Here is a 25,648-nt window from a genome sequence, read left to right as displayed (position 1 = left end):
CAAAAAAAAAAACAAAACACAATTTACACAAAATCAAGATGACAAACGTAAAAGCAAAAATACTTCCTGGAATACACATTCATATAACGTACACGTATATATGCACATACATTTACTGATACATAATAAAACTTTAATCATATCGACTAAATATTGAACATTTTAACACTAAACTAGTACTTTACAGTTTTAACTGTAATCTGACTAATTAAGTAACTAATTAAGATCTTTATCTGAACAATTCCAGAACCTTGTTACAAAAACAGAAGATCCAATCCATTTGACGTTCCTTCTTACTCAAACTAAAAAAGAACTTCTACTTCTAAAAGTACAAAGTAACATTTCCTCGTAATTTAATGTATTTGATTTTTAAACTGTTTGTAGATCAACAAAAATAACTTTATTTATTTATTTATTTTATTGTTTGAAGTCTAATTGTTTGATCAGTATTCGTTCCGTATGTATGTTACTACAATACTGGGAGTGTGTGGAGTGAATCATCCTTTACGCCGTAAGGATAGGCTCCAGCTGCCCACATGAGATGAAACTCTTTATGTTTCTGAATCACGACGTAGCATTTAATCCAGAACAGCAGTTTAGCATCATCTGGAAAGGAGGGAAAAGATTCATGTTTATAAAACTGTAAATGAAGTTTTTCGTTCTGTTCCAGAGATCTGCAGCGTCTTTAGATCCGATTTGGATCAAAACTTTAAGGAAACGTTTTCATGTCTTTTCCTGATCCAGATGGTTCAGTGATGAACATCTGTCGAGTTCTTGGTTCAGGACGTCAGATTCAGTGGTAAAAGTTTTCTCTTCCTAAACAGAAACAAGAGTTTATTCCTTTAGACCAGAGAGAAACTTTAGATGAATCTTTGATTTGGTTCCATCTGAAGCTGTGGAGACATTTACCGTTCAGCAGAAAAGTCTAATTTTGATGCTTTTCCTCCCTTTTAATAAATAAATGTCATGTTTTCGTGTCCACAGAGAGCAGCAGCCCTCCGATATTCAAGGTGAGTTTCTGCGACACAAAGTCATTTTTTAGGCTCCAATTCAGTCTGCATGGTGACCCCCCCCCCTCTACCTGCAGCCCCGTGCCGTGGTCACCCTGAGGCTGGGCTCCGTCAGGGCTCCTCGCCGTGAGCAGAGTGGGATGGCGCTGTCTCTGGATTGGCTGCCTCAGACGCCGCACAACCTGCTGGCCGTTGGGTTTTACGAAGGTACGCCGTTCAGAACTCAAGCTAACCTCACAGCGCTCCGTCTCGTGTCCTGAAGCCGCTCTGCTTTGGCGTCCAGGTGTGGTGGGGCTGTGGGACCTGACCACGGCGTCCGCCTTGCTGCGCGTCCGTGAGCCGGACAGGTCTCTGAGTCTGCTGCCGCACCGCTGCTTCCTGGCTCAGGACCACGCCGTCCGCGCTCTGGCCTTCTGCCCCGCCTCCAGGTGAGATCACCGTGGCGTGAGAGCTTGAGAACGGCAGCTTCCTGCTGTTTTATGACAGCCAACGTTTCTGAGAACTCATTCATTCGTGCACAGATCTCCTGGTGAGTTACTAAGAAGCTAAAAAACGGCTGTTGCACGATAAAAATGACGTTTTACTTTGATGAAAACGTTTCAGGAAAAGTTTGTTGTCTTTCTGTGAGGTCAGCAGGAGCGTCTGATGGTCAGAAGAGCGTGGGAGAGTTCAGTCAGACTTTTAGAGGATCTGGGATTTCCTCTTACTCCCCTCAGACCTGACCTCCTCAGCCGTCCTCTCCTCCAGTAACCGCTCTGTCTCCCGCAGACACCTGCTGGCGACGGCGGGCGGGGACCGCCACGTGAAGGTGTGGGACCTGAGGAGGCGCTGCGACCCCGTCGCCGTCCAGAAACGCTTCCTGACCAATGAAATCTGCTGGCCGCTAACGGCTCCGGGCCTCCTGATTTGTCAGGAGTGTGCTTTTGTGGCGTAAGGACCCCGCCCACTGCAGAGTCTCCTCCCCTTTCCTCCTGTTGCTTCACCCTCTTTTCTCTCGTCTCAGGAAAGGCTCTCACGGGCTTCACTTCATCAGCCTGAGCTCGCCGTCCTATTTCGCCATTCCGAGGAACACGACCGTGTGGGTGAGTTTCAAACCGAACCGACGTTTCAGATCCGATTCCAACTTCCAAACCTTGAAACAAACGTCTCCGGTCTTCTGTGAAATCCTCTGCTCATTCTCCTGCAGTCCATCACCTACTCCGAGTGGTTAAACGTGGCGGTGTCGGCTGACGTGGTGGGAGAGCTGATCCTCTCCATCCTGCCTCAGCTGGACAGCTCGGGTCCTCTCGTCAAACGCAACATCTTAAGACGTTTTGTGAGTTCTGCAGCCTCTGGTCCTCCTCGTGTTGTTAAAACCAGAATAGAGATTTAGAAAAATCACTTTCAATCTCCTCTCTTTGCTCCTCTCAGCCCATCTGCTTCACCTCCATGGTTCCTCTGGAGGGACAGAAGGAGACCGCAGAGGGGGAGGAGGAAGGAGGAGTTGAGCAGCAGCAGGAGAAGGAGGAGGTGTCGAAGGAGCAGAACGGTTCTCCTGATGGAGGGAAAGAGAACCAGGAGGTTCAAAAGGAGAACGCTCTTCTTCTGCACTTTCAGACGTACAAGGAGGGAGTGCAGAAGTACGGTCTGCACTACGCAGACAGCAACGTGGTGCGTTCCTCACCGGCAGTCGGACCACCGGAGAAACCTTCAATGGAATCAGGAGAAAGATTGAAAACTAAACCTTTTTCTAAAGCGATCCCAGAACCAATTTCAGAAAAACTTTCACTTTGTTCTGATGTTTGCTAAAAACGTTGATGATTTAGTGAATCTCAGCTGGAATGTAGAAACTCCGTTTAAAGCCGAGTCAGTAGACTAACAGACTTCCTGCAGTTTTAGCTTTTGATGCATTTAAAGTGTAAATTCTGTCATTTTCTGATGTTAATATTCACCTTCAAGCTGCAATAATCTGAGCTGCCTCACAGTAAACAGACCAAACGCTGTCACCTTCCAGGAAGTCCAAATTCAGCTTTTATTCTGAAGGAATCGTCTCTGATCATCTGATCTGAGGAGTTAATGCATCAATGAACTGATGTGGTTCAGGAACGATGTTAGGAAAATAATCCAGGAATTAAAATTAACCTTTTTTTTGCATTTGTGGAAATCAACTCTGCAGTTGTTAATATCTGACAGGAAGCTGCAGGTTTTTATTTTTTCATTTAAGGTTAAAATCATTAACAAATATTTCTCTGATTTCAGAAAAACCTCAAAAACTTTGAGAATCGACCTCCATGGAAACAAATGAAAAACACAGAAAACAGCACGACAGTGAACTTTGAAGACAGCACAATGACTGCACTTCACAAGGTAATGAAGCAGACGAGCAGACGCGCAGACGCAGACACGCAGACGCAGACGCAGACACGCAGACGAAACACAGACACATGTGGTGACTAGCAAACATGTAGACACTCAAACATCTGTCGAGGAAAAAAAGAAAAATTCAAGAAAGAATCTAGACAGAAACACAAGTTAATGCACTCCTCCTCTATCTCCTCCTCTATCTCCTCCTCCATCTCCTCCTCTATCTCCTCCTCTATCTCCTCCTCAGCCCATGATGCTCAGCTGTAAAGTCAGGCTGGACTTAATGATGTGTAAAATGTAAAACGGTCAAATGTTGTCCTCAGTGGGGGAGGGGGAGGTGCTGAAATGAAACCATCCATTTGAAGATTTGATGAGTCTAATTTCCAAAGTTATAGGAGTCTCTGTCGGCTCTGGGCTGAAATGATCAACACTCCTTCAGGGACCAAAGCAGAACTCCTCCAGAATTCTTCAGCAGCTTCCTGTCAGGATGAGAGAAAACAAAAACAAAGATTTATGGAGACGAGGAGCAGAACGGATCCGCTTCCTCCCAAAAACAGATTTAGCTGCATCGATTCTGCGAGCGGAGCAGCTGACTCGTTCAAAGAGGAGGACGCTCATCAATTCAGCGCTGTTACTTCACAGCAGAGCGATAAAAGAAATCATCCAGACGATGTTTTCAACCGCCGGGCCTGGATGACGGATGCAGATCCCCTCAGGGATCGATAGCAGAGTCACGAACCGTCCGACCAGACCCTGAACGCACCACGTGATGACACGTCTGCACTTTACTCACTTCTTAAGATAATTATGATGAAGTGAAGCTGCTAGTGATGCAAACAGTGAAGACCTGTTGGGTTCAAGTCTAACGTTTGTTCTGAATCACTCAGTCTCTGGCTGCAGGCAGGAAGGTGACGTTCAGCTACAAGTCTGGATTTGAACGTGTCCCTCCGTCTCCTTCAGGTGCGCTTCAGTCCCAACATGAGCAGCCAGGTGTGGCTGGCGTCCGCAGGGCAGGCGGGTCTGGTGAGACTGCACTGTCTGAGGTTCCTGATGGGCCCCGACGCCGAGAAGATGATTCGCCAGAGGCGGCAGCACTTCACGGAGCGGCTGGAGGAGAGTTCACCGTGAGACCAGGAGAAGCAGCGGGCTCCTCAGGTGGTGCGTTCACTGTCCCCTCGTACCTCAGAGTTCCTCCTAATAAAAGCCTCAAAGCTGCCAGAGCAGCAGCGGTTTACTGAGTTGCTGCAGAAGAACTGGAGCCTTTTGTTTTTAAATGAAAGTTCTGGTTAGTTCAGTTAACCCTTTAACACCTGAAACTAAAACTTCAGCATACTGTCATTTTTAACCGTTAACACAATAATTCAGTAGATTCTAAAGGAGAAAAGCGGCTTTTCTCCTTTAGAATCTACTGAATTATTGTGTTAACGGTCGAAGATTTAAGGCATATCAAAGGGTGTTAAAGGGTTAACTAGCAGGAATGCTACGTGCTAATGCCGCCTCCCTGCTGTCATTCTAGTTGTTTTGGTTCTAAGTTTAGCTTTAAATTAGCAGATTTTTCTCTTTTGCCTCAAAAGTTTTTCGTTTTTGAAGAAAAAAAGTTTTTTTTTTAACATTCAGGTTCAGTTTTCATGTTTTTAAAACCGTCTGACGCTCAGATCTACAGGAAAAAAAAGTGGGAGGAGTCAAATGGTGGCATTTTTACCATTTGAACGACTGTTTTTATTTTGAAAAGTATTTTAAAAACAGAATCTTTTTTTCCTGAATTTGAATTAGCTCTTTAAGCCAACTGGACGCACTTGAACGCATCGTGTTCCTCGTTCTGTTTGAACTCAGGCTGAAAAAACTTGAATTTTCTAATTATTTGAACATTTTTTTGTTCTACAAAAGTATTTTTAATGTTTACATGAATGTAAATATCTTTTTTGTTGGGTTTTTAGAAAACTCGTGTTATATAGTGAAACTTTTCACCACCCATATTAATATATTTTTAAATGTTAGCATTCAGACAATGACTCTTATTTTTGCTTGTAATAAACTTGTTTCTATGAAAAAATGTTTTGTTTCTTGCAAAAATCAAACGTTATCCGGCTCCAAACCTCTTTTATTTCACCGTACAAAAGCTTCTGCCACATAAAAATGAAATATCAAACTTTGCACAGGTGGGTTCATGTGTTTGACCAACACTTGGACACGTCGGGGTCACGAGGAACAAGAAAATCAAAGTATTTACACAGAAAACAGGCTTTAGTTTGGCATATTTACAACAGGCACACAGTGTGGATTTGTCACGAACAGCACAGAAGCATTCTCAGACAGGAAGAAACATCCACGAAGCAGAAACACGAATGGTGACATTCACTAGGTTGAACTCTTAAAAAGCAAACGTATAGAAATATTTAAAAAACTGGTTCAAATATAGAATTTAGACGGACCGGCGTTTGGACGCGTTCTGATTGGCAGTTGAACAGGAAATCACACAATGTTCTGGCGGACGATGCGAACAACAAACAACCATGCAAGCAGCTGCATCGGAGAGGAGGGCGGCGCCCGCCGTGCACGCCAACATCTGACCGTTGGCGTCTTAGAATGGCTTCCAGGAGCGGATCGATGCGGACGTCTGTCTGGAACGCCACCAGAATGTTGGTCCAAATCTGTTTGTTTTAATCGAATAGAAAAGACCAACTTTCTTCAGATTGATTTTTACTTTGTGCTTTTTTCAGAGCAGATTTGTGTTCAGTCGTCTGGACTGCAGCTTCATGATGGGGATGATGATGATGATGATGATGATGATGATGAGGGAGGAGGAGGATCCTATCTCAGTCTTTCTGGAGCTTAAACTGAATCTTCCTCTGGACATTTATTTGATATATTTATGTTGGTAGAACAAAAAATGGAACAAACTCCTGGGATGTGAAAGTGGAGCTTCTTCACTCACATCAGGACAAACTTTACAGAGCAGCAGAAACGTGTGGAGAGAAAATAGACTCACGACGATTTATACGAAGCTCTGGATTTGTGCGTAACTTTTGATTTGTAACTCATACAATGCATTTTGTGCATACGTACAAAAATTATGAAATTCAAAAAAATACAATTTACTCACAAATTTAAATGACAACAGCTTGAGTATAACTACACGCACAAATCTTTAAAAATATCATACACACAAAACCACATTTATGCACTAATCTGATGTGACTCTTTCCACGTCTCCAAGATGTGCGTAAGTGATGCGTTTAAGTGCTGCTAGAATGCTCGGTCATCAGAGTTTTCTCATCAGCTGCTTTGAACTTCGATTGTAAATAATATTTGATGAAAACTTGACATGTTCCTACTCTTTTAAACAGATATACTCAATAATTAATGTAAAAAGTCTAAATAAATGTTTTTAAAACACTAGTCCTTCCCCGCGGGACTCTTGCGGTGTGAGGTCATCCTCCTCACCCAGAGAGCGGACAGAGTTGATTCTCCATCCGCTCCCTGGCTGTGCAGAAGGAGCTGGCGCCGTCTGATCCTGCTGTAGGGGGAGGGGCGTTCTGCCGCCAGGAGCGATGAGTCGATCAGACCGGCTCTCTGGGACAAGCAGGCGGTCGAAGTGTCCGCTCCGCCTTTCACCCCCCGACCGGGCGGGTCGTAGGGCTGATCGAGGACCTCAGGACTCACCGAAGAGCTCTGAAGGGGAGGAGCTGCAGAGAAAACTCTGATGACCCAGCATTCTAGCAGCATTTAAACGCATCACTCGCGGACGAATCTTGTTGAAGTTGCGCATGTGTAAATTGTATTTTGTATTTTTTGTACTTGTACACAAAGTATTTTGTATGAGTTACAGATCAAGAATCACACAAACACAAATCTGAGTCTGTTTTCTCTCCATAAATGAAGGAACAGTCGAAGGTTTGGGGTCAGAAGTCAAACTCATGGAGTTTTGTTGTAATTCTGTTACCTAAATACATTTAAACGTCTTTGTTCTGGTTTGTCTTGTCAGAGTATTTGAAGTCCTGCTGCAGGAAGTCGAGTCAGAAAAGCAGCAGACCTCTAAACGCATTTTAAGTGTGTCATTATTGTTTTAACTATTTATGTTTTGCAAACCATTTTTAAATGAATTATTTTTATTTTAATGACCAATGATGTATTTTTTATTTATTAGTTACAGTTAAGCAGCTGAGAATTCTTTAGTTTTTTTTTCTAATAAATGCTGCTGACCTTAGATCTAGTTATACACATAAATAAAAGTGTCGTCATTTCAAAGGTTTAATTAGATTTGTTTTGGATTCTTTTGGTTGGAAAAAGAGAAATCTCTGTGGATGGATGTGGATGGATGTAGATGGATGTAGATGGATGTAGATGGATGTGGATGGATGTATGTAGATGGATGTAGATGGATGTGGATGGATGTAGATGGATGAAGATGGATGTAGATGGATGTAGATGGATGTAGATGGATGTAGATGGATGTGGATGGATGTGGATGGATGTGGCGAGGGCGAACGGTGACCTGAGCGACCCTTTCTTCAGGTGGATCCAGTTTCTCACTGCAGCATCAGTCTGTCTGTATTCTCTGTAACAGGCTCCGCCTCCAGCGGAGTTTAGGTCAACCTTCATTAAACAAAACGTTTCCTCGTCTGTCTGCTCGTACGTTTCCTTCAGTTTGTCATTTTGAGTCTGAAGATTTCCCGTTTAGTTTCCATCTTTCAGAAAGTGCTTCAGTCCAAATCTCAAGGTTTTTGGCTTTTTTCTCATTCAGATCTTCTGTTTTATCTCTGAATGTAACGTAAACTTTTTTAATACCGTTTTTATTTAATATTTGATGGATTCATTATATTTGGAATTCATATTTTTACTATTTTTGACTGTTGATCGCGAGCGTCTGTCTGCTTTTGAATTCAGGATGAAGAAAACTTCGATTCTTTCTATCTTCTTCTTCTTCGTTCTCAGCAGCTTTTTCTCTCTGATTCTGAGTTCAAAACTATTCAGTCGTTGCATAAACGTGACCGGTCTGTAATCTTCATCTGCTCAGTGAGTTTCATGGCTGTGTCGGTTTGTATAATAGAACTTCCTCAAAACCATGAAGAACGTGGAAGAGTTTGAGTCGAGGCTTCCAAGTCATCCATGTGGTGCTGCTCCTCTGAGCTCCACGCCGACTCTGATTTCATCAACGGTGAAGGATTTGGAGGAAGCTCAGAGAGGTTCCTGTTTCTTCAGGATTCCTGATCTTCAGTTGTCCTGATGGTCAGGAATCCTGCAGGAGATCCTGGAGACATCCGTCTAAAGTGACTCTTTCCACGTCAGGAAAAGACGAAGTTCAGGCTCAGGTTAATGCTCCTCCCTCGGAGTGATGGAGGAGCTCTCCTGCCTGAAATGAACTGGAACCAGGATGGATGCTCCTCCTCCCTCCCAGCAGCTGTTAACACCTCCTCCTCCTGTCATCCAGATTGAAGCTTCCTGAAGATGTCTCCAAATGACTGAGATGGTTGTAATCTGATTACTTGTAAATGCACCAGCAGATTCTGGAAAAACGTCAGACTTTTCTGGAGCGTCGCGGCACGACCACATGGATGACTTGGATGACTCGCCGCGGCGTGCAAACACAAGAAGATGTTCCTGCTCCTTCAGGAGGCTGCAGTGAGACGGAGGAGCGTCCGGCGGGAGTCCGGCGGCGGTCAGTCGCTGGGGTCCTGGCAGTGGGAGCAGTGGCTCATGTCCTCGGTGTAGAGCTCCACCTGGATGGTGATGCTGTGGAAGCCAAACTTGGCGTGCAGCAGGTCCGTGGCCTCCTGCAGGACGGACTGGGGGTCCGCCTCCTCCTCTGAGACAAAGCAGAAGGTTTTCCCGCTCAGAGAATCAAGTTCAACCAAACAAAAGCGCTGAGGGTCACGGCGTTACCTATGGCCAGGTGCACAGACACCAGCGTCTGTCCCAGAGTCAGAGCCCACAGGTGCAGACAGTGCATGGACTTCACCGCCTTCACGGACAGCAGCACCTCCTTCACCGAGATGAAATCGATGCCCTTGGGAGACCCTGGAGGAGGACGATGGAGAGGAGGACGGTTTCACTTTTAGAGAAGAACATTTTGTCTTTGAACGTGTGAGCATCTGTGCTTCTGCCGCCGCGTTCTTCCCACTTTCTGTTAGAGCTCAAACGCCGCCTCACCTCTTCAAACATGAACAACTACGGCGTCTGCTATGAGCAGAGGGGCGGTACCTTCCATGAGGATCCGGAAGACGTCTCTGAGGATGGTGACGGTGGTGCAGAGCACAAAGACGGAGAACAGGAAGGTGCAGATCGGATCGGCCACTTTGTATTCAGGCTGCAGAGAAAAGACGACTGGAGTGAAAGAGCATCCGATGTTTTCTGCAGTTTGGAGATAAGACAGCGGTAAAACAGCCCCTCCCCCACACTGATGTTATCTGGTCACTGCTTCAGTTATTCTTCTACAGAACGTGTGTCAAAGTCACGGCCCGGGGGCCGGATCCGGCCCTCCAGATCATTTTATTTTATTAATGATCCGATGTTATTTTGAGCTCATTTCTAGCTTATATAATTTTGACAAAATATATTTTTATGGAGAGTAAAATATTGAAAGTTATTTAAGGTTTAAGTTGATTTATTCTGGAATAATATTCCTGCCTTTTTATGATTCATAATTCTGTTAAAAATTTACAGTTTCAAGGTTTTAAAAATTGTCGTTCTGCTTTTTGAACTATTTTAGCATTTACTAAGATTCTTTAGGCTGTTTTGGAGTTTAGCTAATATTTCAGCTACATGCTAGCTGCTTTGAAGTTTTGTTTGTTTTTGTTTTTTTGGCTAATTTGACATTTAGCTAATATTTTAGCTGGCTATCAGCTTCAGTGATTTCAAGTATCTGCAGTAGCATCTTCAGCAGCCAAATTCATCTTCCAGCATTCACACTAGTATTGTGCAGGTAATCCTATATATCTAGTTCATAATGTTAAAAAGTTACAGTTTTAAAAATGTGGTTTTAAAGTCTTCAATAAATGTTTCTCCTGTTCGACCTGTGACCTCAGGTGTGTTTTGGATTTTGGCCCCGTGTACGATTGAGTTTGACCCCCTGCTGTAAACTGATGGTTAGAATGGCGGTCTGACCCGGACGTAGATGATGATGGCGGCCACCATCACGCCGATGCTCTGCAGGAGGTCTCCGATCACGTGGATGAAAGCCGCCCGCACGCTGGTGTTGCTGTGGCCGCCCAGCAGCATGTGGGCGTGGCCGTGGTTGACGGGGCTCTGGCCGTCCTCGTCGATCTGGTGGTAGCCGCTGCCGTGGGGGTGGAGCGTGGTGGAGTGGTGGAGGATGTAGGCCATGCTGCGGAGGGACAGACGGGCCAATCAGTTCGGTTCTGGACCAGAGGAGCCACTCACGGCGGCGGACTCACATGATGTTGACGATGACGGCACAGCCCGACGTGGCCAGCATCACATGACCCTCGATCTCGTAGTCGTTCCGGACGATCCGCTCGATGGCTAAATACACCAGAGCTCCTGTGACCACCCAGATGGACATGACGGAGATGAAGGCTCCGAGGATCTCTGCAGAGACGGACCAGGAGTGGTGAGAACCGGGTTCACCTCTCAGCATTTACTGTCTCTAAATCTATCATTGAGGAACTTCCTAAAATAATCCAGACTTGTGCGGTACAAGCACCAAATCTGGCATGGATGGACCTCAGGACCCCTTCTTTCAGAGAATCCAAGATTTTAAATATAATCCAATAGTGTCACAGACAGACTGGATCCGAGTGCAGCAGGTTTTATGGGCTCAGACAGAGAACAAGAGGGAAGCACAGCTAAAGTCCACAAAGACAAATCAGGGTCAGGCAGAGGTCAAACGCCAGCATGAAGGCATCAGAGATCAACCAGGGTGGTTAGGGTCCAGGTGAGGGTCAGGGCAGGCGGCAAACAACCAGGGTGGTTAGGGTCCAGGTGAGGGTCAGGGCAGGCGGCAAACAACCAGAGCGGTTAGGGTCCAGGTGTGGGTCAGGGCAGGCGGCAAACAACCAGAGCGGTCCAACACATTCTCACTACCAACTCGCCACATGCTAACATTTGGTTCAAGACCCCTCTGCGTCACTTTTTGACGTTTTACGAGTCCTAGACACGTTTTTTTTTATGTGATGACTGTTCCCATTAAATCACAGGTCCCCAACCTCTGGGCCGCAAACCAGAACCGGTCCAGTACCAGAACGCGGAGCGCACCAGTACTCATACCCAGAACCTGATGCGGTACCAGACATGGTACCAGATGGGGTGCCTGACGCGGTACCAGAACAGTACTAAATGCGGTACTATTCCCAAACTGGTACCGGATGTGGTATCAGACCTAAACCAGTACCAGACGAGATACCAGATGCAGTACAGTACCAGAACAGGTACAAGATGCTGTACCTGACCCATCCCTCTACCCAAACCAGTACCAGATATGGCACAAAATGCGGTAATGGACCCAAACCAGTACCGGGCTAGTGTATCAGTCCTAGATGGGTCCAGTTTTTTACGAACAGCCAGCTCGTTAAAAAACAATGAGTTGAGGAAACCCAAAACGTCAAAAAGTGATGCTGAGTTGTCCTGAACCAAACGTCAGTATGTGACAACTTGGCAGTGAGAATGGGTCGGTCCAGACGAGGGTCGGGGCAGGCGGCAAACGATCAGAGCCGTAGAGATAGGTCAGATGAACCAGAAGATCAGGATGAGATCAGTGATGCAGGCAGAGCAACACAAACAAGACTTTCCACTGACTGAATACTGATGGAAAACAAATGTCAGGCTTCTGGGGGAGACAGCAAGGCCTGATGGGAAGTGTAGTATGGAGACCCCAGGAAGTGTCAGTACTCAGGTGATTGATCCAGAGGGAGACACAGGGCCGATTTATTACAAACAGTATTCTGTAGGAATCCATCAAGGTGACAGACTGAACTTTGTGCTCTAACAGCCCATCTAGGGATCTAACAGAGAATTTATATTTTGGTCAAACTTGAGTCGTTAAAAACGGACGCCATATTGGATTCTTCTCATGGCAAACTGTTTTTTCTGAAAGACGAGATCCTAAAACATATCCATGGAAGATCTGGTGCTTTTCCCACAAAACATCACTAACTGCACTATCAGGCTTAGATTTCCTTATAGAATGTGGATTCATTAATGGAGCTGCATGTCTTTATTGTTGCATGTTCAACATAGATTATTGTTGATTGAAGTCAGCAAATGTTACATTTTTTCTGATTTTATTCTAAATTTGCAAGAATGAAAGTTTTTGACATTAAAGATGGCTCTGGGGGCCCTGAGGTCTGTTTTTGCCCCGGGCCCCAAGAATCAAAGGTGTCTGCATGCAAAGAAACAGTGAAGTAAAAGTCACATCAGCATTTAGTTTTTTCTGTTTTTACTTTTTGTAAAAACTTTATTGATCCCAGCTGTGAACATGACTGCAGCTGAATCAAATGGTTAACCACGACTGGATGCTAGATGCTGTCTCTAGTATTCACATCCACACGTCTGCCCACAGTCTCCTGCGGAGTCATCCATGCTCAGAGGAGGCTCGTGTCCTGACCTGATCTGTGCCAACCAAAGTTCATGGTTTTGGTGGGCGGTCTGGAGGAGATCCACAGGGAGAAGAGGCTCACCATCATGCTGCCAAAGTCTGTCAGCAGGTGAGCGGCGTCAGTCATGATGGCCAGGCTGTGAGCCAGGTATCCTCCTGCAGGACGGCAGAAAACGGCTCAGAGAATATCATTTAGGGGCGTCTGATCACTGAAGAAAGCAGGAAAATCTTTACATTTTAATAAAACTTGAAAAAATATATTTGGAGACAAATAAATAAATAAATGCCATCAATCCCCCCTCTCTAAATGTGTAAACGTTGCTGGTTTGTCGTCTTGAACGCTCACCTATGACCTCTCCGATCATGAAGACGAGGCAGACTCCCGAGGCGATGAAGAGCTTCCTCCGGGCCAGCAGCTTGTCGCCGCTCTGCTCGCCGTGCTGGGGTTTGGACCTGTGGCAGTGGGCGCTGACGCGGCGCTTCAGCTCCATGGCGCCAGACACGCTCCCGTTCTTGAAGGGCAGGTCGGAGAACTGCTCTTTGGTGTCGGGGAAGGAGCTGCAGACAGACAGGAGAACGTCAGAAAATCCTTTGATCCACTTCAGGGGGATCCTCAGGTACTACATCCTGATTGGACCACTGCTGCCCGGATTCCTTAACTCATCTTCAGTCTTAGCATTTACTGACGGAATGTGACTTTTCTCCAGGTCTGGAGGAACATGAAGACCTCCAGAAAGGAGACAGATCCTTTAGCATCAGTTCTGGATCAGATAACAAACAAATCTTTGACTTTTGAACTTGAGACGTTCTACAAAGCTGGACTGGAACAGAACCGGATCTCTCTGTGGTCGGAGTCACATGGATCTTGTCTTTTCCAGATCTTGATTCTTTTAAGGTTTGAGCTGAGATCATCATTTCATGGGTTTGATCTCATGGGTTGATCCTAGTTTGTGAGATCTGCAGCTTCTTGGATTTAAATTTTCTCAGAGTGACTGAAGATACTTTGGTTTAAACGCAGCGTCCTGAAATCAATGTTCACTCAGGTGTTGTCAGGTGATGGAATCGATTGACGCCGGCAGTGAGGAAGAGGACACAGCTTCTTCCTCCGAAGGACTTATAGATGTCTGTAACACGATCATCACTTCTGACTGTGATCAGGATGAAGCAGAAATTCAGAGTTTTGGTTTGATTCTATGAGATAACATTTATGACCAAAATGTTAGGAGTCAATTTAGGATCAAATTCAAATGAATACAAACCGGATTGTAAATTTTAAAAAAAATTTTTTTTTAAATTGAAAACAAAATTGTAAATTAATGTTTTAATTATTATATTATGAATTTAAAATTTTTATTTCAGAGAATTTCTTTTTTTATTCAAATTTACAATTTTCTCTCAAATTTTTACTCAAATTTTCTTCTATTTTCAAATATTACATTTTTTTCATTTTCCAGTTTGAAATGTTCATTTTTTTATTTTCAATCTTGTTTTCAATTTTTCATTTTTTTTTCTCAAAATATCTTTTTTCAAATGTAAAATTTCATTTTTTTAATTTTAGATGTTTTAAATTCACAGACTCTTTTTAAACATTAATTTTATTTCAAATTTTCACATTTTTCATTTATAATTTCATTTTCAAATGTTCAAGTTTTTAAAATCATTTTTTTCAAATGTATAATTTCATTTTTAAACGTTCATTTTTTACTTTCAATCTTGTTTTACATTTTTCAACATTTTCTCTCAAATTTCTTTTTGTCATATTTATAATTTCTTTTTTAAATTGTTTCTTTTTTCGAATTTACAAATGTTTCCTGAGATCCTGAATTGTTTTAACGTTTATTCTTGTGATCGTTTGGTTCCTCTCGGGTCAGAAAGCTTCAGCTCGAGCGGCTGACTGAAGCTCTCCCCGTCAGACCATCATCAGCAGCAGCTGGAGCTTCTGCTTCTTTACTGTAATTAAGTTCACAGACAAACAGAATTTAATCCGTTTCTGGATCAACCGACTGGAGAATCGTTTTAAAAACCGCTAAAAATGGTCGATATTTTCTAAATCTGTGACACTTCCGGTTGATCCGAGTCTCCTGTAGATCTAGATCGTGTAGAAGCTGCAGGAGCAGACTCACCTGGACGCAGACGGTCTCCTCTGACCCGCAGCTTTTCCTGCACTGAGGCCCGCGCGGCGATGTGACTAATGAGGCGGGAAAAACTCATTTGGTCTCAGTGGAGATAACCGCGCGCACACACCTGTGTTCACGCGCCTCGCGTGGGAGATGCTCTCACGGCATGATTAGCTTTTATCTCACGCGCTCACGCACACGCGCCGCTCTCAGGGGACTTCCTGTCTCCAGCCGAGCAGAAAATGGCTTCTGTTCAATTAAAGGAGAGATCAGCTGGTCGTCAGCTGACAGATCAGCTGCTACAGATTGAAGACGCGATCGTTTTTCTGCTCACTGTAGTTTTTTAGATACGAGGAAAAGATTAACATGGAAACGTCAGATCATTTGCGGCTAAAAACATGTGTGATGGCTCCTCAGTGACGTCACACAAAGTGATGGAAGCCTCGATTCACCTGAGTGACAGGTGAGAGCGAGGCTCCATGTTCACCAGAGACTCTTTAGAGAATTCTTAAACAAAAACGGTTTCCTCTTTTTCAAAGTGATGTGACGGTAAAAATCTACGTTTTAAGACTAGACTGTGTTTGTTGCGTGTCTATTTTTCTCTTAATTGTTGTTGTTTATGAATTCACTGTTGTGTCTTCTATTAACCTCATCTGGGTTGTCATTTTGAACACGATACTGTCACTGAGGTGGGAGTCGAAACACCCCAAACGTTTGTAACCATGGTGACGGATGAGAGATAACTTTGATTTCTTATTGATCCTCAATCCTGTAGATCAAGTTTATCTTTAATTGTAATATTTGGACTGTTTCATAGGAGAGAACTGGAAGAATGAAACACTTGAGATAATTCATGAATGTAAAAAACAGACAGTAACGGTCCCAACATCCTGCCCTGTGGAACACCCACATGTGTGATGTTACCGAGACAATCTGCAGATCCAGACCGTCACTGAAGACAGTCTGTGGATGAACTTAATGAGTGATACCATAACGGTTCTGTCAGAACGTTGGTCTGTTCGGGTTTCTGAAGATCACACCAGCTTTAGCTCTGGATGAAGATGATCCTCTTAATTCAGATCTTGTTTCAGTTCTGTTCTCTCCTTTCAGATTCGTTCCAGTTTGGTTGAACTGTTGAAGTTTGTGTCCTCTGGTCCCAAACACCATCATGACGCTGGAACATCCGGATCATTTTAGGACGATTTAAAGATAAGGCTGATCTGCTGACATCATCATCATCATCCTCATCATCATCCTCACCAGAAGGTCTGAGAGTTGGAAGTGAACGCAGCAGGTGAGTTCTGAAGTAAACTACCTGAGGTCAGGTGTGCAGCTATAAGAAATGTCAACAACAGATGTTTTTATTAGCATGAAAGGAGAAAAAAGATTCCATCTGTTTCCTCTCAGATATTTCATCGGTTGAATCACCTGGTTCCACTTGATCAAATCGAACTTCCTTCCATGAACATGAAGTTTCTGTTCAGCTGACGGTCCAGATTCTGTCATTTTATAAATAAAGGTTCATTTTGAAGATTTTTCCAGTTCACTTTGAACATAATGTGTTTTTGAAGTTCTGACATTCATAAGAACATTTTGTTTTCGCTCTGACTTTAAATTCTTGTTCTGTTTGTCTCCAATAAATGGATTCGAAGTAAAGATTTTCCCGCTCTCGCATTCCTGGGATGATAAATTCTTGGATTTTGAACCGCTGTTCCTGCAGGAAGCTGCAGTCGATGCGCTTCCATAAACTCATTTGTTGTTTCAGAAAAACAGACAGACGGATGTTCTTCACCTTCTAAGGTCTGCAGCATAAAGACGTTTTAAATCGATTCATATTTGAAGTTTAGAAGATGATTCTTCATCTCTGGACCAGAATCTGGATCAAATAAGACTTTGACGTAAATAGACATTTTTATGAGATCAGGTCACATTTTTAGTCTAAATTCTATAAAGCAGAACCGTGCGCGTGCATGTTCCGTCAACAGCCTTATGACTGACTGAACATAAAAAATCGTTTTTCTGCTAAAATCAAACAACACTAAATTATGTTGATTAATACATTTTCGCATTTAATTGAATATTAAGAATAATCTTCTTCGTCACAATAAGAGGAACAAAAAAAATGTTTTTCTGCAAAAGAGGGACTCACGCGCTTGACATCGGCGCAAATGGTGCGTGAAATGGTGCAAATACGAGGCCATGTGTGCACATTGCGTGTCCGTGCGCACCGAGCTCCGCTGACGTGGATCTTCATGTCGGCCTGTGTCTGCAGGAACATTTATTCATTCGTTTGTTTGGATTTTATTCCATCTGAAACATTGATCTGAAAAAGGAGAAATGATTCGTTTGGAAACGTAAAGTCGATGATTTCTGAAAAACATAAAAATAAAGAACCAGAGAAGATTAACCGAGGAGAATTATTATTTATCTGACGGGTTTATTGGATATAAATACCGACTAAATCTGGGATAAATTATTTCATATTATTGGAGCAAATTTCAGGCCTGAAAAGAAAAAAGATCTTAGAAAAGATGTCGCACCTTTTATTTAAAATCACATTTCTCTACTATTTGACTTCATAAAATGTTCAGGAAATTTTAGATTAAACAATATTTACAAGTCTGTAAATTACTGACCTATTTTAAATGTTAAAATAACATAAAATATCGTATTTTTATGGTTTTTAATTTGACTCCCTATTGAATGAACTCTGACGCACGCGCCCCGGTGGCTCACCTGCACCTGTCCCCTGTTTGTCTCGGTTCATCCAAATGTCGGTCATGCCCGCGCGTCCGTGCGTCGGAGCGCGCACGGGCCCTAATGACAGATGATGAGTTTTTAGCACCGCTCCGCGCGCGCGCGCCCCGCGGCCATTTGTCACAGGCTGTCCAGAAACAAGCCGCGCGTGCAAATGAATTTGTTCATTCACATCAAACTGCCCGCGAGCCGCTGCTTAACATGCGCGCCGCAGTGACAACTGCTCCCACTGCGCCGCGGCGGCGCGCGCACCCGCGCGCAGCGCCTGCTGCTGCAACGGGCAACTTTTCCCCGCAAACATCACTCCAAAGCGCACGCGCACGCTTCCCATTCATTCAATCAGTCAAAGTCAGCAGCAGAATTTCCCACCTTTTCAGTTTCAGGGAATACATCTTGGAATTCTTCTCGTGGATCAGATGAGATTTCTCCGAATTCGCTTCTTTGTTTTCCATCTTTACGCGCTCTCCAAGTCTGGACGGGAAAAAACCTCCTTCAGAGGGGGGGCCGGATCCTCAAAGTGGGCCGACTTGTCAGAACTCCCGGGATGAGGAGGAGCAGCAGGAGCAGCAGGAGCAGCAGGAGCAGACCTCTGAAGGATCCCGGCGCGCGCCCACACTGCAGCTCCTGCTGCCTCACAGTGCAGAGGCTGACTGATCATGCGGGACCCCCCCGCCCGGACAACATCAGGAGGACACGCACCTCCAGGAAAATCGATGTTATTTAAGCTTCAGTTCAGACTGAGACGGAAATGAAGGAAACTCAACAAATGTTATCTATTGATTCAAATACAAACGGAGCTTTTATTTGTCTTCATTCGGTTTAATACTGTGTGTTTTCTATTTATTTAAGCCTATGGCTAATTTTTAAAAAAGACCAAAAATAATATTGTATTTATTTTAATCCACATTTATGTGTTTCGTACAAAATTTATTTTTAAGCATTTACAGAATATATATATTTTTTTGTTTAAATTTACTCTAAATAAGATATTTTGGAATAACGTATCAGTCCACATGCAAACACTTCCGGCTCATTTTTAAAGATTGAAATGTGTTTATTAAAATCTAAATGATGAGTTTAAATCTGCATGAACGGATCACTCGTGGATGGAGAGCGCGTCGAGGCAAGAAGACTTCCACGCGTTTGGCTGCAGTTCAGTGTCATCCACGATGCATTCAATGACAATGGGAAAAAAAGCTATTTTCTCTGATTTAAATGCTCCAATCAGACGTTTATCAGCAAGAATACTAGTGTTAGAATTTACTATTGACCGAGTTTTGTTGAATCTGATTATTTTTATTGTTGCTGCTGGACTAATATTGATGGACTGTTAATCCATCAAATGATTGACGAGTGACTGACGCTCGGAGCTCCTAACACGCAACAATCTCGGAAAAAACCCTCAGAAGAATTTTATCATCATCAGAATTTGTTATTTTATTTATATTATTATTTTTTAAAACTTGTTAGGTCTGAATTTGTCTCTTTTAAAGATTACTTTAGAAATCCAATTTCCTCCGAGGACCCTGAATGCGTCACGCACACGTCCTGACGTCACGACGCTCCCGGTGTTTGGTTTTAGCCGCGCGGTGCCAACATGTCAGCGGAGAGCAGCGACGGAAAGCCGGAGGAGGCGCCGGCAGACGGGCGGGCGCACGCGGACAGGTCTGTGTCCAGCTCCGACAGGTACAACCGTGGGGGTGGGGAGGGGGTCTGTGGCGGGAATGAAGGAGGAGGGGGGGCTGCCGCGAGGGGCGCCGCGAGGCTTCAGGCGAGCCTGCTAACGCCGCTAGCTTTGCTAATGCGGGAACAAAAGCGGCGGTAACAAAAGCTCGGACACATCAGCGCGTGAAAGGGCTCGTTTTTAGAAAAGGGTCACGTGACACCGCGACCAGATGAACGTTTAGGGTGATGCGGATTCATGGAAGCGCGGAGGGGGGGCTGCTTTCATTCACGCAGGCGCTGCGGGGTCACACCGCACACTTTCTCCCTCCGGTCGTGTGTTTTTCTGGGGTTACGACTCTTACGTCATCATCAACGATCTGGTTTCTTCAAGCATCAGATGATTCCACTGATCATCTTCTAATCTGAATAAATCTAATCGGATTATCACCTGGATTTCTGTCCATAATCCTCGTTCATCCGGGTAATTTCCTGCTCAGGATGTAAATAAAATATAGAAAAACGTCTTCTAGATTGGAGTCACCGTGGGAAAAAAGACCAAATGTGTGAAATGCCGCCATCATGTCGTCTTCATGAAGATCATCAGATTAATCTGAGCGGATTACAAGATGACATCATCAAATAAAGGGTAGAAATATTGACTGTGGAGACTAAAGAACCGGGAACGTCACCTGTAACCTTCTAGAACAGGTATCCTATCCGGAGGACGGTTCTGGAGCCCGTTCAGAGTCTCTGGGTTCCTCCACTCACATGTGGAGAACATCAGGAGATCAGCAGTTTATTAAGGAACCTGTAACCAGGAAATCATCAGGGATCTGGATCAGGATTTGGGAGGCGTTCTCTGAACCGGTTTGGACTCTGAGGTTCTGTAGGTGCTTGAGGATCAGGATTGAGCGCCGTGTGATGATGGCCTTACTCATGTGAGGATCGGCCCTGCTGCGTCCTGAAGAGGGTGTGGTTTCCTGGGGAGGATGGCGAGCTCCTCCTCCTCCCCCTCAGCCACACCCACATCAGAGCTGCAGAGGAGGTTCCAGCGGAGGAGCTCTGCAGCGAGACGCTCCTCTCTTCCTTCTCTGCAGACAGCAGTCTTCCTGCAGACTCAGAGGCCTCTCGCTCACCCGTCCAGGTGTTGTGGGTGGAGCCTCTGCTGCAGGTAGACTGGAGGTAAAGGTCCTGGAGCGGCAGGGTCCGTCTGTGAGCGAGCGGGCATGTCTGACAGCGTTCCTGGACTCGAACGCATTCCCAGCCTGCCTCTCCGGACGCTCCGAGTGACGGAGCTGCTTCTGTTGCAGCGCCGGCGGCTCCCTGGACTCTCTCCTGACCCACGTCCCCCGCTGCCCTCTGACGCCGTCGCTGTCTCCTCGAAAGCGAACCACCAGCCAGTCCAAGACGGAGCCCCCCCTGCTGAGGACCAACAAGAGGACCATCTACACAGCGGGCCGGCCCCCCTGGTACAACGTCACTGGGACCACCTTTAAAGAAGCCTTTGTGATCGGTGAGAGCAGCGCCGACCAGAAGGGGGGGGGGTTGATCTGCTCATCTGATCTGTTTATCCAAATCTCAGATCTCTACAGCAAAGTTCTGAAAACACAGAATCCAGAACCGGTTCTGATGTTTGACATTTGAGAGGAAAACAGTGAAGGCAGATTACTGACACACTTCCTGTCCTGCTAGCAAAGCCTTCTGGGTAATGAAGTTCTAAACATTCATGCAAATTCTACATTACTTTTCTGGTACATCTATTTCTACTTTTTCCTTTGAATTAATGATAATTGTGTTAATTTATGGAAAATTGTGTCAGAATAAAAACAGAAAAAATACATTTTAATTCATAAAGTTCTGTTTATAAGAAATGTGTTCCTGTCTGTTTGGACCGGATCATTTCCGTCTCTTTGAACCTAAGCGTTCCCGTCTCTACGGACCGGAGCGTTCCCGTCTCTGCGGACCGGATCGTTCCTATCTCTACAAACAGGAATGTTCTCGTCTGTTTGGACCGGATCATTCCCATCTCTTTGAAACTAAGCGTTCCCGTCTCTACGGACCGGAGCGTTCCCGTCTCTGCGGACCGGAGCGTTCCCGTCTCTGCGGACCGGAGCGTTCCCGTCTCTTTGAACCTAAGCATTCCCGTCTCTACGGACCGGAGCGTTCCTGTCTCTGCTGACTATAGCGTTCCCGTCTGTTTGGACCGGAGCGTTCCCGTCTCTGCTGACTATAGCGTTCCCGTCTCTACGGACCGGAGCGTTCCCGTCTCTATGGACCGGAGCGTTCCTGTCTCTGCTGACTATAGCGTTCCCGTCTGTTTGGACCGGAGCGTTCCCGTCTCTGCTGACTATAGCGTTCCCGTCTCAGGAGAATCTCCTCCGATGTCTCTGAACTGTGCAGAGACACCTGGACGTTCTCCTCCTGCAGGAACTGACATCATTTCACATTCGGCTGTTTTCCGCCTCAAAAGAGGAATGTTTGTGTGGAGGGAAAATGGAAGGCTGAGATCCAGGAAAAGGTCGGAGTGATGCAGACGTGCAGCAGAGTTGTGTTTTAATCTCAGTTTGATCTGCTGCTTCAGCTCTCTGATGTTTCAGTCTAAAACAAAGTTTCCGATTAGAACGTGTTTCTGCACTCGTTCCTCCTCCGTCATCACTTCAGACTTCTGCTTCAGCTCCTCAGCAGAACCGTCAATACTCTTCTGGCCCGACTCCTCTGACTCATGTTCTGGAAGCCGTCACTCATTCCATACCAGGAGGTCCGAACTGCAGCTCTGCGTGATCCCTGCAGGCCCATCTGCTGCAGAGGAGGAGCTCAGCAGGAGGACGTTTGGAGGAGGTCCTGAGAAGTGCTGACGGAGCTGATCGGAGACTTTCTTCCAGGTCTGTGTGGAGGAAGCGCGTCAGGGAAAACCACCGTGGCCAACAAGATCATCGAGGCTCTGGACGTGCCCTGGGTGGTTCTGCTCTCCATGGACTCCTTCTACAAGGTGATGCTGAACCAGAGAGAGGCCGCTCAGTCCAGCAGAGTCCTGATGAGGTTTTGATGATCAATCATCTGCAGTGATGAAGCTCTCCACGTCTTCATCGCTGCAGATCCGCTTCTATTCTCTCCTCACATTAAAGGGGAGGAGTCCAAACTTTACCAAAGTACAGCAGGTTTCCATGGTAACCAGACCTGCTAAACCTAACCCTGGATTAGTTTGGTTGGTTGATGTGTCAAAGATCCTCTTTCTCCTGCTGCTCCTCCAGGTGCTGAACAAGGAGGAGCAGGACCAGGCCGTCAAGAACGAGTACAACTTCGACCACCCCGACGCCTTCGACTTCGAGCTCCTCATCTCCGTCCTCAGGAAGCTGAAGAAAGGGAAGAGCGTCAAAGTTCCGGTGTACGACTTCACGTCCCACTGCAGGCGGAAGGAATGGGTAAGAGCGCCGAAGTAAACGTTTCAAATCCAGACGTCTTCGTGTCCAACGAGGAACTTCCAGAGACGTCTTCTAACAACTGCTGACCTGGAAGAAGCTTGAAGGTTTTAGTTTGATGTTTCCTGTTTACCGTCTGACTTTCTGTTTACACAGCAGCTTGTCGTGTTTGAAGTGTTTGAGGCTCAGAGTTGGTCTGAGGGTGAAGAGGACCAGAACCAGAATTTATCAAGATTTTTGTGTAGGAAAACCAGAACGTTTGAGTGGAATAGAAATTGCATTTCTGGGAACTTTGTGCAACAAAACATTTGTTCTTCCACTGAAAAAACATACAGATAAACAGAACAAAAGAACTGTGTTGTTATGAGTTTTCTTTTTTTGTTTTTTCCTTTAGTGCACCACACATGTTTTTATGCAGGTGAAACAGCTTTTCTGCAGTGGGATCTGCACATTTTTGGTGGAGCAGAAACTGCATTTTAGTGCAATAGAATCTGCATTTCTCTGGATTTGTGCAACAAAAACAAGATGATTTTACGCAGCAGTAACTGTTTCTGTGTGTTTGGTTCAACAAAAACTGTTTTTTTCAGTGCATTATGTGCAGAAGAAACTGCTCCATTTTGTGCATTTTTGAAAGAAAACCTTTTTTTTCTGGAGCATTTTGTGCAGCAGAAACTGATTGTGTTAGTGAAGGAGAAACTCTGTTTCTGCTGCACAAAAACATACAGGTTTTGTTGCACAAAATGCTCCAGAAAAAAAGAACTCCCTTGTGCATTTTATGCAACAAAACTTTTTTTTTGGAGCATTTTGTGCAGCAAACTGCATGTTTTATCAGGAGAAAATGTGTTTCTGTGCATTTTTGCAGTGAAATCTGCACATTTTTGGTTTAGCAGAAACAGCACGTTTTAGTGCAATAGAAGCTGCGTTTCTCTGTTTTTTTGCAGCAGAAACCGCGTTTCTGTGCACTTTGTGCAGCAAAAACAGATTTTTTCCCTGCAGAATTTGGTGCAGGAGAATCTGTTTCCACATTTAAAACGTCGCTGTAGTATAAAACTGATCTTTCTTCAGTGGAGCTGATGTTTCTACAGGAATGCTAATTAGTTAATAATCACAGCTTTAGGGTCCAGGACTTCACCATAAAACAGACCCCCCCCAGAGCGTTATGTGGACGATTGGTCTGGAGATCTCCGACAGCTCCTCGCTGTTCTTTCACAATATCATTTCATGGCTGAGAGGAAGCGGCTGTAAAATCATTTCATGGACCTTCAGCTGCTGTCATGAATGTGGGGTCTCCGGTGGGGGGGGTGATGCCGCTGCAGCCGGGAGGTTTCCTCGTTCGTCCGTACGGCTCTCATCTCTCCTGGTCTCGTCTGGTTTCACTCCAGGTTTCCTCCTAAACTCTGTAAAACTGTGGATGTGATCGTGTCTTAAAATGGTTTCAAACATGCAGCTCCACATCCGTCACTGGCTGTCGCTGTCTGCGTCTCCATGGTAACGGGTGATGAAGCTGCAAAGGTGTTTTTTTTTTTTTTTCCAGAGTCTAAGTGCTCCCTGAGCTGGTCATCGTCTGCTGAACGGACTTTAGTTCTGATCCGTTCCTGAATCAGGACTGGATTTCATACAGAAATTCATTTATTTTCCGTTTTCCACCAAAAATGATCCGTAAATACTAGAACAAAATATCTGAAAATGAAGCTTGAATGTTGCTGGTACTCCTGCATTTTGAAGTTTACATGTATCAAGACAAACCTGTCACAAAAACAATGATCCCGGACAAGCCCCCGATTTGTTTCACCCTAGTGGTTTGTTAAAGGATAAAAACGATTCTATTTTTGCTGCTTGTCTCCTCAGAAAACGGTGTACGGCGCCAACGTGGTCATCTTTGAAGGCATCCTGGCGTTTGCCAACAAGGAGCTGCTGAAGGTACGTCTGCAGGTGACGGGAGGCGTCGCCCTGACCGCTCCGTGGGTCCTTTCACTGAAGGGAGGAGGTCGTCTGTCTTCAGTTTAGAGAACGCTGTGATGGTGGCGTTGAATAACGGCTCTACGTCGCCGTTTCTGCACAGATGAAAAAATCTATTAATCTCTGATTCCGTTTCCCATCAGAAGTGAGAGCTGATATGGTCCTGACTCTTCCAGCTCCTGGACATGAAGGTGTTCGTAGACACAGACTCGGACATCCGCCTCATACGGAGGCTGAAGAGGGACATTTCGCAGCGCGGCCGGGACGTCAGCGGCATCATCAAGCAGTACAATAAATTCGTGAAGCCGGCGTTCGAGCAGTACATCGAGCCCACGGTGCAGGTGGCCGACATCGTGGTTCCCAGAGGTGAGTAGACGAGGAACGGGGAAGGGAGGCGTCCAACCAGAACCGGATCAGGGATCTGCTGGGTCTGTGGTTCTGCAGGTGGAGAGAACTTTGTGGCTCTGGACCTGATCGTTCAACACGTCCACAGCCAGCTGGAGAAGGTGAGGCTTCACTGGAAGGGGTCTGTGATGAAGATGGAGATGATGGAGATGATGATGATGGAGATGATGGAGATGATGATGATGGAGATGATGATGATGATGGAGATGATGATGATGGAGATGATGATGATGGAGATGATGGAGATGATGATGATGGAGATGATGGAGATGATGATGATGGAGATGATGGAGATGATGATGATGGAGATGATGATGATGATGATGATGGAGATGATGATGATGGAGATGATGATGGAGATGATGATGATGAAGATGATGGAGATGATTATGATGGAGATGATGGAGATGATGAAGATGA

General features: G+C 45.1%; 3 protein-coding genes across 8 annotated transcripts in view; 2 read left to right on the top strand and 1 right to left on the bottom strand.

The window, feature by feature from the left end:
• Nucleotides 1–508: 508 nt before the first annotated feature.
• On the top strand, nucleotides 509–18,288 carry LOC112157733 (general transcription factor 3C polypeptide 2). Of its 3 annotated transcripts, none has more exons than XR_004947320.1 (11): nucleotides 509–1,010; nucleotides 1,088–1,217; nucleotides 1,294–1,438; nucleotides 1,779–1,940; nucleotides 2,014–2,092; nucleotides 2,197–2,325; nucleotides 2,421–2,660; nucleotides 3,249–3,356; nucleotides 4,314–4,511; nucleotides 16,134–16,317; nucleotides 18,158–18,288. XR_004947320.1 is itself a non-coding variant. In XM_024290683.2 (9 exons), exons 2-9 carry the CDS (start codon nucleotides 1,151–1,153, stop codon nucleotides 4,479–4,481), a joined length of 1,098 nt encoding a protein of 365 aa, XP_024146451.1. In that variant the 5' UTR covers nucleotides 515–1,010; nucleotides 1,088–1,150; the 3' UTR covers nucleotides 4,482–4,591. The 3 variants fall into 3 exon arrangements, 1 of the variants encoding a protein (XP_024146451.1); XR_004947319.1 differs by lacking the exon at nucleotides 18,158–18,288 and adding an exon at nucleotides 16,431–16,559; XM_024290683.2 differs by lacking the exons at nucleotides 16,134–16,317; nucleotides 18,158–18,288 and having other exon boundaries at nucleotides 515–1,010; nucleotides 4,314–4,591.
• slc30a2 (solute carrier family 30 member 2) lies at nucleotides 5,437–18,282 on the bottom strand. 2 transcript variants are annotated; one of them, XM_024290681.2, is made up of 8 exons: nucleotides 18,150–18,282; nucleotides 13,253–13,464; nucleotides 12,916–13,062; nucleotides 10,748–10,901; nucleotides 10,458–10,677; nucleotides 9,555–9,660; nucleotides 9,237–9,371; nucleotides 5,437–9,159 (listed from the first exon to the last, which is right to left on the bottom strand). In XM_024290681.2, exons 1-8 carry the CDS (start codon nucleotides 18,230–18,232, stop codon nucleotides 9,014–9,016), a joined length of 1,203 nt encoding a protein of 400 aa, XP_024146449.1. In that variant the 5' UTR covers nucleotides 18,233–18,282; the 3' UTR covers nucleotides 5,437–9,013. The 2 variants fall into 2 exon arrangements, with proteins under 2 accessions (XP_024146449.1, XP_024146450.1); XM_024290682.2 differs by lacking the exon at nucleotides 18,150–18,282 and adding an exon at nucleotides 15,030–15,479.
• Nucleotides 18,289–19,288: 1,000 nt separating the features above from the next.
• The window catches only part of si:ch211-243j20.2 (uridine-cytidine kinase-like 1), an 11,816-nt gene continuing 5,456 nt past the window's right edge, over nucleotides 19,289–25,648 (top strand). Inside the window, exons 1-7 of one of the 3 annotated variants that reach the window (XM_024290679.1) lie at nucleotides 19,289–19,445; nucleotides 20,756–20,958; nucleotides 22,328–22,434; nucleotides 22,697–22,867; nucleotides 24,713–24,784; nucleotides 25,000–25,189; nucleotides 25,268–25,329. In XM_024290679.1, coding sequence (XP_024146447.1) covers nucleotides 19,378–19,445; nucleotides 20,756–20,958; nucleotides 22,328–22,434; nucleotides 22,697–22,867; nucleotides 24,713–24,784; nucleotides 25,000–25,189; nucleotides 25,268–25,329 — 873 coding nt within the window. In that variant the 5' untranslated portion in view covers nucleotides 19,289–19,377. Of the gene's footprint in view, nucleotides 19,467–20,755; nucleotides 20,959–22,327; nucleotides 22,435–22,696; nucleotides 22,868–24,712; nucleotides 24,785–24,999; nucleotides 25,190–25,267; nucleotides 25,330–25,648 lie in introns of all 3 variants that reach the window. The other 2 variants (XM_024290677.2, XM_024290678.2) reach the window with 2 other exon arrangements.

The sequence above is a fragment of the Oryzias melastigma genome, linkage group LG24 (genome assembly GCF_002922805.2).
Source record: "Oryzias melastigma strain HK-1 linkage group LG24, ASM292280v2, whole genome shotgun sequence".
NCBI classification, from domain to species: domain Eukaryota; kingdom Metazoa; phylum Chordata; class Actinopteri; order Beloniformes; family Adrianichthyidae; genus Oryzias; species Oryzias melastigma.
This window is presented reverse-complemented; position numbering and strand designations above follow the sequence as displayed.